Source organism: Podarcis melisellensis, assembly GCF_964234715.1.
Source record: "Podarcis melisellensis genome assembly, chromosome: 9".
Classification (NCBI taxonomy): Eukaryota; Metazoa; Chordata; class Lepidosauria; order Squamata; family Lacertidae; genus Podarcis; species Podarcis melisellensis.
The window spans coordinates 50,001,264-50,021,034 of NC_138541.1; the positions used below are offsets into that span (position 1 = coordinate 50,001,264).

Sequence of the window (19,771 nt, forward strand, 5' to 3'; positions counted from 1 at the left end):
TGTGATGAATTAATAGTAATCTGTAAAACCAATGAAGGCAAAGCACCTCTTTACACAATCTGTTACCTTGGCCCAGGGTTAATGTTTTGAACTCACTTCAACCTCTGACTTGTTTACAAATCCATGGCCGAATTAGAAGTTGAGAGGAGGTGAAAGGAGGTCCACAACCCCAACCCGTATCTATGGTCCTTAATTCACCTTTCTTTCATTACTGTAATGATCAGCTGAACAGCAGCAAAATTACCTATGGAAGGTGATATTTAAAATTCCGTAGAGAAACATGGTGACCTTGAAGTTGGTTTAAGATTCTGACTTGCTCTCAACCCGTTTGAATGAAATGGGAACTACCATTTATATATTTTAAGCTGTTGAGAATTGCAGCATGGCAAGAAAAGAGGAGGGAAGAATGTTTAGCAGCAAAGTAATTTTCAGGTGGCAACTTGGGTGACTAATTTCATGTATGTAACATTGGATATCTCTGGGCAGCTTTGAAGTATTGATGACATCTCTATGAAAATAAGTGGCAGGAAATGTGTTCTCAGGGACTAGGAAAGGAAAAAGTGCTTCTTAAACATTTCTAGTCCTAGTGTTGCCTTCATTGACTCTGGGGAGCAAAAGCTTTGTAATGACTAGTGAGCCCAGCAATGAAGAGAGAAAAATGTCCCTGGCTCTTAATCTGTTACTTTGCATATGAGAAGTTAACCCTTTCAGGTTGGAAGTTCAATTTCACTACTCTTGTCCATTTCCTCAGAGTATTGTTTATATAGCATAAAAGGACTTTTTTAAAAAAGTGAACAGGTGAATGGCTAATGAAAGCATAGAAATGTGTGTGTGCGTGCTCTTTATGTCCTGACTGTGACAGAGGCATGATAAATAGGGACTAGAGAGAAAATCTTCTCTGTGGTCACACCTAAATTTTGGGACTCTACGCCCTTGGAGATTTTATTGGCCGCCTCTTTTATGGTGTTTCACCATGAGTCAAAAACCTTTCCTGTTTTAGGCAGGTGTGTGTTTTATTCGAAAAGTTTTTTTTATCTGGAGGGTTTTTTTTTAATCTGACGCCTTACTTTATCTGCTGTTCTAGTCTATTTGTGTTATATTGTACCTTATAAATTTTTATTGTACTTTTTGGTTGCTTTTGATTGCTTTCAGCTGCCCAGAGTGGAATGTAGGCACCAGATAGAAATGTTCCTATAGATAAACAAGACCTCTGAATTGTTTGATACTAAATAATGTTATTCCGAATAAAAATGATTGGCCTTAAGAGCTCTTGCGGTTAAAAACAAGCATAGTTAAAATTCCTTTTGGTGGAGAGGTAAAAGGGGTGGGGGGGTGTATCCCTCTAAGTCTCCAGAATCCTACAGCCTTCCCACAGTCATGCTCTGGCTGCTTGGGTGCTCTCCAGCTAATAGCACATCCCAAACAGAACTGGACCTCTCTCCTTTTAGTACCCTGCATGCATTGTTGTCTCACAATGATTGGCTATTGGACTAGAAACAGCTGTACCAAGCCTTTGGTTTGCAAAAGAGATTACAGGCCTTTCTCATAGAGTCTGATTGGTTGGCAGTGTGTGCTGAGAGAGACAAGGGCCAAAGTAGTAGTAGTAGTACTAGCTGCTTCTAAGCAGTTTGATTACTTTTGTCGTAGAGTTCCTCTACAGCTGTCAAATGAATGGGTTCCCTCCACCAATCTCTCTCCCCATCCCTCCCCACCCCCTTTCCAACCTCAGTGATTGTTTGGGCAGGCTAAGAAATCTAGCAGGCAGGTTTGGTTTCAAAAAAAACAAAACAAAAAACAAAGGCGTTTCTGTTTTTTCTTTGTTAGAAAAAGAAAAGAGAGGAGGTAGAGGCTGGATTGTTATTTTAAAAATTAAAAAACAACAACAACTTTGTATGTAAATACGCACAAGCTGATTATAGGCTGGGGCACAAGCGAAGGTTTGGTGAGCCCAGGGCTATTTTACATGAGAATGTGCAGCCCGACTGGCTGAGCGCGTCTAACTTAAGGCAGCTCCTTGATTAGCATAAGACTGGGTGGCTGCCTTGTTTCCTGCCTTCAATAGCTATTCACTGTAGTCGAGGCGGAGAGGAGCAGGGAGGCAAGGCAAGGCAAACGCACCGGATTTGCAGAAAGCAAAGCGCGTTGGGCTTAATCTCGCGGTCCGGCTGCCCCCCAAGGCTGGAGGAGCTGGCACGGCTCGACGGGCGCAGACGTAGGCAAACACAGGCGGTGATGGGAAAAGAGGAATAAGCGTGCATGCGAGAAGGAAGGAAGGACGACCGGCTGCAGGAGCCTGGAAGAGACGGGACTCGGGAGCCCTCGGCCATGATGACCATCTGCATCGAGCACCGTCGCTGCTGCCTGTAGGTTTATGTACACCTTGAATGGGCGCGCGAGCGAGGGATCCTTGCTCTGCCAGTGCGGCAGGAGGAGCTGCGAGAGCCGCTAACGGGGAGAATGCGCGCTGTTGCTGCTGCAGCCATGATTTTTCGGCTGCTCCATTGATGTTTTGCTCGGATTCTGATAGGTTGGAGGAGGGCGGGGGAAACCAGCCTTTGGCCGCTACCAGCACTTCCCCGCGATTCCTATGGCATTGCAGACCCGATGCTGCTTTGCTTTGCTCCCTGCCGTCTTTCGGGTCAAGCCCAAAGGCAGCCTGCTTTGCCTAATTCGCCCGGGCCTTTTGTGTTGCAGATCACAGTTGGCCGAGCCTTTCTGTGCTGAATCGACCTATTGTTTTGGGACCCCGGAGCTTCCACGCTGCAGATTGCTTCTCTTCTCCCCCCCTCCCCCCTTTTTTTCGGTCGCTCTCCTCCTCCACCGCCACTACCCCCCCGCCTTAGAAGCCACATAATTTGCCTCTCCTCCACATGACTCTGGAAGCTACAAGCCGGGCTTGAGCGCCAATGAAGTGTAATGCATTGTGGGACGTGTGTAAAAGAATTGGATCTTTCCAAGGGGGGAAAGGAAAGGACCTGCGGTCTGCTTGATGGACAAGGTAGTGGCAAAATGTTGCTTGCAGAGCCGACCCGAGCGGTGCCCGTAAAGAGACGTGTGTAAAACGAGTGCAGCCAGCAAGCCGTGAGGCCTCCTGTCTCATGCCGCTCCTGCTGCTGCTGTTGCTGCTGCTGCTCGTGGTGGATTAGACTGCAGGTAGCTTCAAAATGAAGAAGACGCGAAGTACAACCTTGCGGCGAGCCTGGCCTAGCTCTGATTTTTCTGACCGGGCCTCTGATCGCATGAGGTCCCGCAGTGAAAAGGACTACCGCCTGCACAAACATTTCCCCCCAGCTTTCCTTTCCCAGGCTTCACGGGGCTACATGACATCTGGTCAGTAACTGGCTGTGTGTGTGTGTGTGTGTGTGTGTGTACATCTGTATGTTTGTTTCAAGGCATGGGCTCGCATGTTTGTTTATTTTCCCTGTGCTGTGTAAAAAAAAAAAAGGGTTATCTTGTGACTGATTAACATAGGTTGTAATGAATAATGCAATTTCTTTTAAAGCTCACATCCACCATTTTGTACCTCAGGAAGATTCACAGCAGGGCCTGCTCAATATGGTGTTTAAAGCCTTCCAGCCCCCCCCCCCCGCTTCCCCCTAAAATAAATGGAGAGAAAAATGGTCAGATCAGTATTTTCAACGAATCAAAATGCCTAGTAGATGTGATCCCAGAAGTCTCCCCCACCCCACCCCCCACTCCCAAATCTGCATCCCTGGTCTCCTTCTGCTAAATCATGATTACCAAATCAGATATTGTCTCTTAATCCAGCTAAATGCAATTATCTCAATAGGCATTTCTGCGTTTCATTTTCTAAACAACAACAAAAAGTGTCGCTGCAGTTGGGGGTTCTGTGAATAGAGCCTTCGTGTCCCAGTTGACTGTTTTTGTCTGGGGAAGTTCTTTTTGGTTATACAGAAATAAGTATAAATATAAACATTTGTGTGTTAGGAGAACAGGGTGTCTGTGGATATGTATCACATGTGTATGTTCATCTATTCAATTGCTTCAGTGGAAGCTCTTTAGAAATAATGGACACTGCACCAACATGCTTGTGCATGCATGGCAGGATAAGAGCACAAACAATAAAGCTGTGGAAGATTATAACAAGGGGAAACAGTCATCTTTTAACAAAAATTATGAAAGGAAATGCCTCATCCCTCCCTTTTAATGATGCCTTTATATTCCATTCATTCTATGATTCCCTTTTGAGATGTTCAGGAGGGAACAGGAAATAATCTTTAAGAGAATGTTGACGAGAAGGACAAAATATCTTGGAAGCCTCCTTTGTTGTTTGAGTGCTTCGTTAGTGTGACAATCCGACATAATGTTTCATGACCATGATGCCAAATATCCTATTTATCATCAAGGCATATTTTTCCCTGTGAGACTCACTTTAGCTTAGAGAAATGAAGATTTCTTATATGTAGCTAGAAAAGGTTTTCCATCTCTTTCCTGTATCCCATCCCCAGATTCAAGTCAAACTTAGTGGTTATCAGCAATTTACATACCCAACTTATTCCTTTGCATTCTAATACTGTAAATATGTCTCTTTAAACGGTACTGGAGAGGATTCTTGTGCTTTAAGAATCTCTTGTGAACATTCTTTTGTCAGCAACCATAAACATAAAGAAGAAATCTTTTATGGAAATATTACTTGACTAAGTTTTGGTGAACAAGCTTATCTGTTTTGCTCAGAAGGTATGCATTAAATGAAATGACAAGTGTAATTTATGCTTTAAGGAGCTGAAAAGCAACTATACTGTTTATAGTTTGGTTGCTGCAGTACATTTAGCAACACACCTATGAGAAATCTGGCCTCACTGTATACACCTAGAATCTGAGCTGGTGTTCATTATCACAGTGCAGTTTCCCCCCCCCCCCTCCCAAAAAAAGAGAGAGATTTGAAACATTTTAGATCAGAATGATTAGATAATGCCCAACAGAATAGTCAATTAGTTTTCTGCAACTGTATTAAGACTATGGAGCGGGGGGGGGAAACAGGTTTCTTTGTTTTTCTTGAAAGCAGTGTTGTTGAAAGAGTTATCCTTTTAACAGATGTATTTCTCCTAAGAGTTTTATAGGTGTCAATTAGCATGAATTAAATGCAAAGTATGTGTGTATTCATGAAAACAAACTCTGGAGAGTGGTTGCATGGTCCAGTTTGATTATCAATACAGAGTTGTCTGATTCCAGAGGTGTGTGTATGTGTGTAAGTAATAGAGACACATATATGAGTCTGTACTTGTTTGGGGGATGGGAAGGTAATGCCTATTGTGTCTGGACATTCTAAAACAGAATGTTACATCTTTGAATATCCTAGAGGCAATAATCTGCAGTGCTACATTGCAAGAACGTATGGTGTGGGGGGTGGGAGAAGAGGGAGCAGGTGACACATCCATTATGAGTAATACACTATAATTGTTAGGAGTATAGCACAAGTGGCAGTTGAAACAAGAATGATGTAAAGCACATCTAGCATGTGATACTGTAGCTGGAAAAGTAATTTTGGCCTCTTTGTGGGTTGACTCTCTCTCTCTCTTTTTTTTAATGAACTCTGTCCTTTGCCTTTCCAAATATTGGTTTTGGGAGGAATGGGTACTGTATCTAAACACTTCGGCTATTTTAAAAGGAAGCTCTCTTCCTGACAGGAAATCTATAGGAAGTCGTCTTGCATAAAAGTAGCAGTGACTGTGAATACAAATGCTTTCTTTGTCACCCAAACTGTTTTACAGGAGAGAGGGCCTTGAAACACATGGGCTTTTCAAGAGGGCTGCATTCTGTTTATCCAGTCATTTAGCCTAATTACTATTAGCATTGTTGTGGTCCCTTTTAAATAAGTGCTGTATTGTTTGGGAGATAGGAGACAATGTTGCTTGCTTGGGCTTGATTGTTTGAGCCCAAGGACATTGAGGGATGCAAGCAAGTAAATTGTTTTCTTCTCCCTCCCACACTCAAAAGACTGTAAACTCATTAGTATGCACTTTGAGTCTTCGGGATTGGGCATGGGTTTATTAAACCAGATCTCATTTAAAATTCTTTTTAAACGATTCTCTCTAACCCCTCCCCCACCAATACATGTACACAAGATCTTCAGGACTGTATCAGACCAAAGGCTACTGTAATCCAATATCCCAGTTCCTACAGTGACCAATCAGATGTCTTAGGAGAGGCCCGTAGGCAGGACTGGAGCACAATGCCCCTCTCATGCTGTGGTTCACCAGTGACTGGTTTTCAGAGACATGCTGTTTCTGATCCTGGAGGTGTTATACAGCCTTTGTGACCAGTTTCCATCACTAGCCACATCCTACAGGAATCCCCTTCTTCGAGCCATCTGAGTTGGCAGCCATCATTTGCTGGTAGAGAATTCCATGCTTTTAAACATGCACTATATGAAGAGAAGTACTTCCTGTTGCCTGCCCTGAATCTCCAACCATTCAGCTTCTTTGGATGACCCTGAGTTCTGGCGTTGTGACAAAAGGAGGAAAAAAATATATCTACCCACGTTCTCCGCACATGGATAATTTTATGCAGCACTATCATGTCCCCTTTACTCAGCTTTTTTTCTTTTAACAACCCATAAAAACCCGAAACAGTGTAACCATTCCATATAGGAGAGTTGCTCCAACCCTGATTATTTTGGAACCGAAGGTCAGTTTTCCTGTAAATGGCTGTAAGAGTTTTGAGTCTTGTTTAATTATTTTATTTCATACAATTTGCATAACACTCAATTGTAAAAGACCTCAAAGTGGTCTTAACAGTTACCAAGAATTGTAATCTGACAGGGTATGTGCTTTTGAATAACAAAATGGTCCAAATAATTACTGTAGAAGTGCAACTGTCTACAAAGTTGAATGGGAGAGGGCTTCTTTTTTAAAAATTGCATTTACTTTATGAATTAGTAATATTATGAATTTATAGTAAATAACACCAGTACTTAATATTAGCATTGTGAATACTATTTAGAGTGGGCTACTAATAAATAGTGAAATGTTTTGAAAAAGCTGATAGACAACCCATAAAGAAACTGTTAGGTAAAGTAGTGATATTTTCACGGTGAGATTCTGTGCCTTTTGCTGATGAGTAATTGTCTAGTGAATGGCCTTTGCTGAAGTTCAGAGTTTCTTTAGGCCTCTGAGCAAGCATAGGGTTCAGAGGCCATGCAGAGAGTTCGTTGTTCATGCTGAAAATATACATATCCCATAAGAAAGCATGCTGACTTTTATGCCTTTGAAATAAGTAGAAACTGCAACAATAAACATGTTTGACCTTGTATCTAGAGAGAGATTTTGACTACCGGTAGGTCTATCCTAATAATTTTTATAACTTGAAAACGACAGTAACAGTAGATACTATAATAGTGATGAATTTTAACCAATAGGAAACAGTCATGCTAAATAACAACAACAACAAATGCTGCTATGTTGTTTATACTTACTGAGAGTTTAGCAAGCAAAGTGTTAGTGCATTTTGCTATTGGCCTGGGTCCAATTGCAACTACATGGAGATTTCTGGACACCAGGTTGGCGACCACAGTTTAAAAGCCTCTGCCTTAGTCCATGGTTAATACCATTTCCATTACAACTCTTTGTGTTTCTCCTTCTTGCATACTGGGACAAGTGAATTGTAAATCAATGTAGTTGAGATCATAGAATAGTAGCATTGTAAAGGACCCCAAGGGTCATGTAGTCCAACTCCCTGGCAAATAGACATTCCATTGTGACAACTGTATCGTAGCTTTAAGGTGCCATTTGGCACTTAACTAATATATCTGAATTTCTAACACTGCCTCTCACTGTCTATTATTTATTTGCACTTAACTATGTATTGAAAGCCCATTACTTAAATTCATTGCAAGAAGATGAATTGTAATTAAGATAGCCCATGCATGTTCTTGTTTGTTTAGTAGATTTATATTCCACTTTTCCAGCAGTTCTCAAAGTGGCCAGTAATCCTTCTGAAACACAACAGATACATCAAGAACCACATCCTCAAAAAAAGAAAACAGTTCTGGTGGGGTGGGAGCTGACATCAGATGTTCCATCCAACAAGGCAGTTGCTATGTTAGCTCTGTGGGGATCGGGGAGGGGACAGTCCAACTGGAACAGGTCCTGACGTTGCCTTTACCTGCCTGCCTGCCTGCCTCTTTTCTTCCTTTCCACAGGGCAGCTGGTGCCAGCTGGCCCTGTGGGGGTGATTGGGGAGAGGACAGGGTTGCCATATGTCCGGAATTTCCCAGACATAGCCAGAATACTGTGGGCGGAAATTTGCTAAAATGTCTGGGAAAATGTGGACTTATGGCAATCCATTTTGGCAGTGTCGTTTTCCATAAAAATGGCTCAAAAACTTTTTTTGCAGTTTTGCCAAAGAAGCTCAACAACTTTGGTCAACGCTAAACAAACGAACAAAAAACCCCAGGGGGAAGAAAGCTATTCAACTTTGTGTCCGGATTTTCACTTTTTGAAATATGGCAACCCTAAGTATGATACACATACAATATTTGTCCCATCAGAATCTGATTAAGCAGGATGAGTGTGATTGAGCTACTTTCTGCACTGTCTGCTGCTAGCAGTGGTGGTGGTTCTGCTCAGTCTAAGGTATATAAAGTTTTGAACAGTCTGCATGAATGTCATTAACTCAAAATATATTAGTAGTGACTAAATGTCAGAGACAGGCTGGATGCTGAGGACTGGTGAGTGGATTCCGATGAGTGGTCACTGGGAGAAGCAGGGTTAGAGACTGACTTGGAAGAAGGGATCGGTGAATTGGGGTAACCTATAGCAGCCAGGAAACAAGAGTCAGAGGCAGGAGAAACTGCAAGATTGGAGAGTGGAAAACAGGTGTGGGAAGGGGAAGATATAGGACAGGTTGGTGTAGACGCAAGGGTTTCTACACCACCTCCTCCTGCCCCCACCTCTCCTGCTCCACTGTCTCCCAGGACCAGGAGAGGATTGAAGGAGGAGGAGCAGAAAGTTACATGTAGACAGTCTTTGCCTGCATGCATGCATCTCTGATAGGGGAGAGAGAGCTTGGGGTGGCAACTCTATTTTGTGGCAACTGCCTCATTGGGTGCACACCTAGGAGTAGCTGAGAGACGTAGGACTGATGGACATGCCTATATAGATTTAATTTCCCCCTATTGCTACACCAATATATTTCTTTGGAATAGTGAGGAAGTATTGAGGATACTTAAATCTAGTAACCTCCAGATTGGGTCTGCCCCTGAGTTTGGCTCAAAAGCTGCTGCTGAAGAAGAAGAAGAAGAAGAAGAGGAAGAAGAAGAAGAAAATACTGTGACTGGGCTGCTCAGTGAGGCAGAATATCAGCAATATATTGTGTCACTGGTAAAAGAATTGCACTGGCTGCCAGTTAGCTACTGGGCTAAATTCAAGATGCTGGGACTGGTGTACAAAGTCCTGTACAGTTTGGGACTAGGATACCTGAAAGATTGCCTCATTCCTTCTGTATCTAACCAGTTATTGTGCTCCGCAGGAGAAGGCCACCTGCAGTTGCCATATCATGTGTAGGTCTAGTCCTTCAAATGTAGGAACTCCCTCGTGATGCATCAGATAGGCAACCCTCTCTACCATCTTTTTGACACCTATTTATTGAAGAACTTCATTTTCCAACGAGCCTTTTAAGTTGAGAATTTTATCCCGGTTCTCATCAGTATTGTCAAAGTTTTTGTTGTTAAATCACTTCAGTATGTTTAGTGGGAAGTGGCTCATGTATTAAAATAGAAAAAAAGGAACCAAATGCAAGTCTTGCCACCAAGCAGAAGCTTAAGCACTAATTTTGTTAATGGAGGAATAACCTACTTGTTCATGTTACTTGATGAAATGCATTGAAAAAGCCATTTAAAAAAGAGATTTTTGGGGAAAAGAGCAGGAGCCTTTTCATACCTCAAAAGAGAAACTTATATTGAGCTTCATAATACAATTTCAAATAAGGGTTTGTTAGTGCTCAGATAAATGAACAAAGTGACTAAAATACGCATAGGGTCACTTGTGCTTCTGATATTTGGGCTGCATATTTGAAGAATTGAAACGTGTTGGCTTGAAAGACACTGTACTGTGATTAATTTAGCAACCCTGTCATGTTACTTCAACTCAATATTAAGAGTTTGTTTCCAGCTTCTGATGCAATACATAAAATTATTGAAAAACCTGCCAGTGGTCCTTTAGATATTGTTGGGACTCCAAACTCTGTTCAGTCCAAGCCAGCATCACCCGTGTTTGGGGATGAGGGGAGTTGTGTTAGTCCAACAGTCTTTGCAGTGCCACATATTCCTTGTCCATGGGCTCTGCAATAGAGGCTTGCCATTACATAGGGTGTGTAAGAACCTAGTGCAACATAGATATACTTGGCTAGAATTCTGTTCCTAAGTCTGAGCAGCAATATAGTATTTCAGCCCGAGACCAGGCAGACCCAGGCTCAAATTCCTATTCAGCCCTGAGGCATATTAGGTTAACTTGGACCAATCACATGCACTCATTCTAGCCTACCTCACAGATTGTTGTGAGAATAATAATAATAATAAAAAAGTGAGCATGAGGAAGTAATATATTTTTTGCCTCTCTTGGATGAAGGAAGGGATAAAAATTAGACAAGGCACAGTGGTTCTGCTCTTCCTTTCGCACCTGGCCTGTTATCTAATTTTGTATATTTTCTCCATGACAAGGTTTGTTAAGCCTTGCCATGTAATTTGCAAAGTGTCAGCCCAGCTATGGTAAGTTGCAACTGCCCCGGACGAGCACCCAACTGTGACTTTGCTATGGCGAGATGCACATACATCATGTTTCTTTTTATAAAAAGATTATTCAAAACATTTGTGCTCCATCTTTCCACTAGAAGGCCCGCAAGGAGATCTACAATCCAAAATAAAACTATGCCAAAAGTAACCCACTTAAAATAATCAACAAACACACTCACAATTGTAGCAGCTGCAGATAAATTGGAAGACAAACAAAGGATACAAATATAGTTTTGTTTACTAACGCTTGAGAGAATAAAATGCTTTAACAATATTTTAAGAGGGTAGGAACAAAATGAGATCTCTGGGAAGATCTTCTGCATTAGCCACCCACCAGAGGCAAGACCTTGGATGATGACCTCAGTGATGAACAAGGAAAGGCGTTTATAGCCCCTGACAGCTACTTGAAGTAGTCTCCTACACTTTCCTGTCCTAAACGTATCGATGGCAAAGAGAAATCATTTTATATTTATAAAGCGGCTTAGATCAATCCTGTTGTACAGTCCTGTACATGTTTTTTCAGACATCCCACAATATACAGAGAGTCTTCATTTTGGGTATGTGTATGTAGGATTGAAGCCTTAAGTTTGTGGGGTTTTTTTGTTTATTTAATTGTTTGGGTAGTGGCATTGTTCTAGCAGTGAACTGGGCAGACATTGCTTGAGGACTATTTAGGTAAGTGAAGGATAGAATGGGCTGAAATCTTCTTAGGTTAGGGCAAAAGCAAAGAGACATTGCCTCCTGCTACCATTTTAAATATGGCTGGCGTACACATGCGACCTTTGTAGAATGATTGTCCTAGAACCACAACTCTTCAATAAAATCATGAAATGTCATTAGGGGAACCTGGCTTTTATAAGAATATTCCAGAATTCATATTCTTTTAATGCTGCTGAGACCACTGATTGACCTGTAATCAAATTTGATTGGTTCTACTTAGCGCTAAGCAATGCTTTAGCACCATGTGGATAAGTATTGGCAAGTATGAGCTCTCACGCTTCCTGTCTCTTCCTTCTGTGCACCCAGGAGGAGGATCGCTGCTGAGTTTACTTTTAATTTCAAAAACTAAACTTTAGCAGTATGTGTGAACCAAGAATTCTGGTTTGCAACCAACAATGGTTAGCTGTTAAACAAGCCAGCTACAAACCATGAAGTAGGCGTGTTTAGCAACTAACCATTGTTGGTTGTAAACTAGAATTCCTGGTTCACAGTTCACAGTTCACACATACTGCTGAGTCAGGGGTGTCCAGATGGACTCCAACTTCCATCAGCCCAGCCAGCACAGTCCAATGGTCATGGATGATAGGGACTGTAGTTAAAAAGCACCTGGACAGCCATGGCTCCCATTCCTGCACTAAGTCACAAGTTGAAAGTAAACATAGTAGAAATCCTCTTTGTTGTGTAAGAGGAGAGGAGACAAAGAGGAGTATGTGAGCTTTGCACAGACCTGAGATTTATCGGCATACTGTAGTGCTGGATCATGGTACTAGATGTGAACTAACCAAGAGTGTTTTTATTGTGTTTGAAATGCAGGGAAGTTTTTATCTCCCTTTGTTATCAACTAACTTGTTGATAAACATAATTTAGCAGCTTTCCATTTTTGAAACATATATTTAGCAAACACATCTGTGGGAATCATGGCATTGGATAGTGTACTGAATTTAAAAAAAAAAACTTGAAAAGAAATTTTGTGAAATTCTAATGTCTTTTTGGTAACATGATGATCTGTTAGAAATCTAAAATACAATGTTTCATTGTCAGTTCAGCTCACTGACCAACAGCTTGAACTGCCGTAACATGCAAATTTTCTTTTTCTTCCTACCTGATAACTGTATAAGATCCTTCCCTTTTCATAATACTAGCAGGAGATGATTTGGAATTACTGTTATTAAGTGGTGGTATCACTTTTACCATGTCAACCAATTGCTTATCAACCAAAAATAACACTTTGTTTTCATCACATTGTAGAAAATGTGATTCCTGTTATTTGAAAAGAATAAGGAGGGGTTCCTATTCAGCTCAGCATAAATGCCGTCTGCTAAGAAAAGCTGCAGCCTCTTAATAGAAAATTCAGGCAGAAGTTTGTTCATTTTATAATATATACCCCATGTTGCCAGGAATACTAAGATGACAGTTTTGTCTTGAACATCAAACAGATATTGGTAGTTCTAGCACTGAATAGGGTGTGAATAGAAGACTGAGGAGAAAAGAAATTCTCAAATATTTTTTGCTTAAATTCTTTTAACTTTTGAACTGTCGTGCTAAAATGGGTATAAATACCGCAAATGATTTGTGAATTCATTATGTATTGGCCATATTTGTTTACATAGTTAAATTGTAATAATATGGATATGGATCAGATTAATAATTTAAGAACAGTCCTAATGGATCAGGCAAAAAAGCTGTGTCTAATCCAGCATCCTACTCCTATACTGACCAACCAGATGCCTACATCAGGGATGGAGAACCTCTTGGCCTCCAGATTTTATTGGAGCCCACATCCCATCTCATGTATTATGTTGATTGTGTCCACCAGAGTGTTCTTAAATAACAAAGTGATGTAAATTCTCCCTAAGAATGGTGTCTTAGAACTGGAAGGTGACATTTAAAAGGAAATCGAGAAGGACTCATTCAGAAAATTATTGATTTTTAAAAGTTGCACCCTGCTTTTCAGCATATCTGGGCCTCAAGTGGCTTACAAAAAAACAAACAAAAACCATACAATATACAAAATTTAAGGCATAAAATTAAAATGATCAAGTATCTTGCTAAAGAAGAATCAATGTAATTTTTGGAAAGGTAAGTCCTGTCTCACAAAGCTTTTAGAGTTATTTGAGCGTATCAGCAAGCATGTGGATAGAAGAAATCTGGCAGACACTGTATACTAGGATTTTCAAACAGCTTTTGACAATGTCCCTTACCAAAAGCTCCTGGGCAAACTTAGCAGTCATGGGATAAGAAGATAGATAAAGAACAGGAAGCATAGAATAGAAATAAAAGAGCTGTTCTCACAATGAGAGGGTGTAAGGTGTGGTCCCCAAGGATCTGATTTGGGACCTGTGCCTTTTAATTATTTACTGCTCACCCCTAAAGCCAGATCATTAAAGTAGCCAAGTTTGTGAATGATACCAACTTATTGGTTATAGGGGCAAAAATGGGATTATGAAGAGCTCCCAAAGGATCTCATGTCATGAAGTCTTCAGAACTAGTGTTACTGAATCTGTATTTAAATGAGAATCAGGACTTGTTAGATAAACTAGTAATTGGCTTTCTCTTAGTGGCTGCACATATGATTATAGCCATATTCTGGAAGGATTTAAAAGGTGTAAAACCGGAATGCCTGGTTCAAGAGAGAATGGTGCATTGCCCTTACAGAAAAATTGACTTACAAATTAAGAGGAACAAAGCACAAAAATACCCTTTGCAGGAGAATGGTGGAGCTTCATTTCATTTACAAATTCCCCAGGAAACCAAAGACCAGTTCCAAAAGTTTATAGTAACTTGTGGATCACTTATTAAAAACATGTTTTAAGGTAAAGGTAAAGGTACCCCTGCCCGTACGGGCCAGTCTTGCCAGACTCTGGGGTTGTGCGCCCATCTCACTCAAGAGGCCAGGGGCCAGCGCTGTTCGAAGACACTTCCGGGTCACGTGGCCAGCGTGACATCGCTGCTCTGGCGAGCCAGAGCTGCACACGGAAACGCCGTTTACCTTCCCGCTAGAAAGCGGTCCCTATTTATCTACTTGCACCCGAGGGTGCTTTCGAACTGCTAGGTTGGCAGGCACTGGGACCGAGCAACGGGAGTGCACCCCGCCACGGGGATTCGAACCGCCGACCTTTCGATCGGCAAGCGCTAGGCGCTGAGGCTTTTACCCACAGCCCACAAAATGACTTGTTGCTCCTTTAGGCAGTGGTACAACCATTCCTTTCCCTTCTGCATGAAAGAGCAGAGATGGAAAACCCAAAGTCATAGAGCCCAAAATACTTCAGGGGTCAGCAACCTTTTTCAGCCGTGGGCAGTCCACAGTCCCTCAGACTATGTGGTAGGCCGGACTATATTTTGGAAAAAAAATGAACGAATTCCTGTGCCCCACAAATAACCCAGAGATGCATTTTAAATAACAGCACACATTTATTTATGTAAAAACACGCTGATTCCCGGACCGTCTGCGGGCCGGAATGAGAAGGCGATTGGGCCGCATCCGGCCCCCGGGCCTTAGGTTGCCTACCCCTGGACTACTGCATGAGGCAGCAGTTCAGCATCTCTTTCCTCCATGATGCCATCACCAGCCACTAGTCAGGAGCTCTGCTTCTCCACTCGGAATACAGTATTCACAAAGTTTTTACTTCCCACACCAGTCCTGTCCGTGGCCCTTCTTTTCTCTGTTGACTACAGTTACATGAAGTGGCAGGAGAGATGTGTTAGAGAAGGGGAGACTTCGTGATAGAGACAGAAACACTTGGTTTGTTACTATCCCAAAAGAGAACCCCCCCTTTCCCCATTTCCTGCTGCACCAATAATTAAAAACTGAAGCACCCAGCTCTTTCCAGATTGCAGGTTTCAGCCCTGTGCTTGGGAGCAAATCCCATTTGTATGTGATAGAATTACTTGTGGATTAAGTGCATAGGGTTAGGATGCTGAACCTAACCCAGGAACAAAATCCTCCTAAAAAAGGACAGCTATTGGTTTGCATAGAAACCAGTGATCGGTGCCACATACTCCATTCAAGAATGCTGGAAGGAGCAGGTATGCATTTTCTTCTGCCTCCCTTTCCAGGAATATTTATAGTATTGTAACAGATCCGGCCCAATCGCCTTCTAAATCCAGTCCGTACACGGTCCAGGAATCAGCATGTTTTTACATGAGTAGAATGTGTCCTTTAAAAATAAATGCATTTCTGGGTTATTTGTGGGGCCTGCCTGGTGTTTTTATATGAGTAGAATGTGTGCTTTTATTTAAAATGCATCTCTGGGTTATAGTCCGGCCCCCCACAAGGCCTGAGGGGCAGTGGACCGGCCCCCTGCTGAAAGTTTGCTGACCCCTGAGTTAGTCAATCAGCCTAGGTAGCCACATCCCAGCAGCATCCCAGCATTATCTTCCTAGGTTTAAATATGTTTTATTATTTTTAATACATTTAAGAAACTATGCTACAATTAATCATGCTTATGACACCTTTTTCCCCACCTGCAGGTCACTTGTGCTTGATAGAAAACTGGTTCCCCACCCCTGCTTTTAAAAATTCAAGCACAATAAATAAAAAAAATCCTACACTCCTGTGGTTCTATAAAAACTATGCCATTTAAAACTAGGGCAGGTATCCACTTATTTGTTTGAAAACACTCCTCTGTGATAGATAAATAGTTCTTGATCCCTTCTAATGTAAGACTGGGGGGTGAAACTGTTAACTTCCTACTTTTCTTTCCCAAGCTTCCTGAAGTGTCTAAAGGAAATAAATTGATTGATGCCTGAGAAGCTAAAGTTCTGTATGTAAAATCTCAGTCATAAGGACACATTTCTTAAATAGTAGTTTTGTTCTCTCTAGGCTATTTTGGTACCTGCCTGGGACTTCTTCGCCTTTCCGTCTTTTCCAGTATCCCACTGATTTCCATGTATGTTTATATTCTGGGATAAGCTGTGGTTTCTCTTGCTGTGTATGTAGCGCCTTACCACATACCATGATTAAAATAATAAATAGTTTTAGCTTTCTGTTATATTTGTAAGCCCCGATAGTCTTGCAAATATAGCTAACTGGGAGGTCAGTTTGTGGCAAGCAGGGATAGAATCATAGAACTGCAGAGTTGAAAGGGACCCTTAGGGTCATCTAGTCCAACCCCCTGCAATGTAGGAAGTGGGGGGGGGGAACTGCTGTTGCATGTGTGGGTGTGCTGGGAGGGCTGCCCATAATGACTTCTTTCCATTTTCCCAACAGATAGCTGCTATGCATTGGAATGGGAAAGGAGGAGGGCAAGTTGGGTAGAAGGAGAGGGTGTCTATGAGGAACCAATACTCAGTGCCTGTCAAGGTAGTGGCAACATTCTGTGGGCTATTTTTGATGTTCACGCTACAACTTATTCAAAAACTGGTGACATTTTAGCTGACACATTTCCCCTTATTGATGCAGCTCCGTAGACCTCCTCTTTCTTGATTTCCTGCTTGAATATCTACATATGTAAGATGTGTTTAGTCATCATGAAGGCTGTATATTTTCCGTGACTCAAGGTTAGAAATCAGTACATTTGGCAAGAATTATTTGTGATTGGTTCTCTGCATGGTAATTAGTGTCTGAAAGATGGAAGGCATCACATTGAGATTACTTGATTTTTAATTTTTTTTGTCAATAAGGCTAAGGTCTCTGTTCCATGCACACCTCAAGTGAGAGTAAGCTCCACAGAACTTGCATAGGAGTTCTGTGCTAAACTTGTGTATGATTGGGTCATGATGCTAAGTCAGCATAAAATCAAAAACCCTTGATTTAATTTATTTGTGTAGCTGGCTGTTGTCATTTGAAACACTCCGTCAAACTCGAAGGCTGCCAGATTAGCAACTAACTCTACTTTAAAGTATGCGAAATTCCCATCAAGTGATTTTACCCTTATATTTAAGTCCAGGTCTTTGTTTATACAGAGTTCACTGTTCTGAACTTAGTCTCAATTCTGGATGATGCTGTTGGCCTACAAACTTTATTTAGGTTCCTGAGTTCTATTGGGTTGCTGTCCTCTGTTTAATATTGTTTGAACTATTGGGACCAAATGTCTGATGAAAGAATTTTCTGGTATTTGCAACAAAATTTGTGTGTGGTGCAATATACCCTAGTTCAGTGGTTCTAAACGTCCCACCTTCATGGACCATCTGGTAGTTGCTGATAGCTTTTGGTCTAGGTGGACCACTTCATGCTTTTCTGCCTGTTGTAGAAATTCCAATGCACTGTGCTAGATGCTGTATGATTGTAATTGAATTTTAATTCAATTTTTATTGCTTCATTTTTTTTTTTACACTGTATTTTATTGTATTACAATTTGCATTCCATAAAATTCAAGTAATTCAATAAAAGAAAGTATAAGAAATAAAATAAACCATGAAAATATAATTTAATGTGGACATGCCGCAGACCAACTGAATGAAGCTTGCGGTTTGGGAAACTTTGTCCTGGTTGCTTTGCTAGCTCAGTTTCACATCCAACAATATCTATAGGGCCAATAATCTTTGCAAGATGGGTAAACATGGGTAACTCTACCAAATGCACCTCTGATTTCCTTCCAAAACCAGGTTCTGAGGCATAAGTAAGGGATATTGCCTAAGTCTTGTCAGTTATATAAACTGACCATAGGGCTTGACTTAAACCAGTGGTTCCCAACTTTTTTGGCCATCTCTAAAATCCTGGTGCCTCCCCCGCCATGACATATAATTCTTATTTTTCAAAAAAACTGAACTCCTATTCACGTGGAGGAAGCCTGAAAGGCCATTAACTTGGTCTAAACAAGCTTCCAAATTGCTCTCCTATGGAGTGTGTGCCTTTCGTTGGGAACCACAGACTTAAACAATTAGAGAAATAGTATGATAATCAGAGCGCACAAAGTGTTGATGTTCTTTGTGCTATTAGCTGGCTGACACTGGAATATTGTGTCCAGTTCTGGGTGCCACAATTTAAGGATATTGGCAAGCTGGAACGTGTACAAATGAGGACAACAAAGATTATCAAGGGTCTGGAAACCAAGCCATATGAGGAACAGTTGAGGGAGCTGGGTATGTTTAGTTTGGAAATGAGGAGACAGAGGAAATATGATAGCCATCTTTAAATTTATAAAGGGCTGTCACATGGAAGACGGAGCAAGCTTGTTTTCTGCTAGTCTGGAGGGGAGGACCTGGAACCAGTGGATTGAAGTTACAAGAAAGGCGATTCCAGCTAAATACAGATGCTTTAGTTGAGATTCCCGCATTACAGGGGGCTGGGCTAGATGATCCCTGGGGTTGCTTACAATTGTACAATTCTGCATTTCTGTTATTTCCAATCCAAAAACTAGGAGATGGGGGGTGCTGAGCAGAGGAAGCTATTGCTGCTCTCAAGAATAATCAAGGAACGGTTTGTCCAAGGAAGAAGAGCTGAAATTGAAATGAAGTATCTTGAGTCTAGTGCATAATCTGCTTTGGTGTTGTGCAGTTCATAGGTGAAAGATAGTTGCTTTCTATACTCACGTTGTTTCTATTGGATTTAGAGAAAAATTGTAATGCAAGGGAAATTTTCCCAACCTCGATGCATGTATTTGAGTCCCATTAGTTTTAATCACTAGTTACGTGTGAATACTGAGTTTACCAGTAGATTAACATTAGTCACAGTCAAAGCAGAATATTAATGTGGTTTTACAGGCTAAAGAGAACTTGGCCTGCTGAATACTTTCTGAGAATTTCCTTGCTAATGCCCATGACTGGTGAATATATAAGTACAGAACAGTCCTAAAACAAGACTTTACCAGTTCTTCCCATATGAATTTTCTGGTAGGGCTGGACTGTCAGTTTTTGTAATCCTTGACATACTATAGATGCACCAGAATACAGTGCTAGAGTTATGATATGGGTGGATTGTGGACAGATAGTTGACAGCTCCCCTATATGTGAAACTCCCTGCAAGCACGAGAATGACACAGAGAAATGACTAGGCTAAAACCTTTCTTCCTGTTGTACTATTAAAAAGAAATAAATAGAGGGCACGATTAATGTGAGGTAGGATTTTAAAATGACATCTCCCACCTGCATTCTGAAATAGTATGGTTCACTCTACCGCCTTGGGATAGAATTCTGTCATCTCATTCTGCAACATGTGCTCAGGGTTAACATACTTACCCTGAACTTCCAGTTACCTCCTTTTTCCTTTGTGACTTCAGCTGAGAGGAGTCCCTCAGAAAGTGGAGATTAGGCACTAGCAGTTATAAGAAAGGAAATTAACTTGAGCGAGAGAAGAAAAATGATTTTTCAACACCAAAGGTTCTCTGTTTCCAGAGTTGTGCGCTCTTCCTCCTCCCTTTT

General features: G+C 41.4%; 1 protein-coding gene across 3 annotated transcripts in view; it reads left to right on the forward strand.

The window, feature by feature from the left end:
- STOX2 (storkhead box 2) overlaps positions 1-19,771 on the forward strand; it is a 131,963-nt gene that overhangs the window by 45,764 nt on the left and 66,428 nt on the right. The window contains exon 1 of one of the 3 annotated variants that reach the window (XM_081926345.1): positions 1,979-3,330. The exons of the other annotated variants lie outside the window; for them this stretch is intronic. Within the exon in view, the coding sequence (XP_081782471.1) occupies positions 3,165-3,330 (166 nt within the window). The 5' untranslated portion in view covers positions 1,979-3,164. Of the gene's footprint in view, positions 1-1,978; positions 3,331-19,771 lie in introns of those variants that run through there. 3 annotated transcript variants of the gene reach the window in all.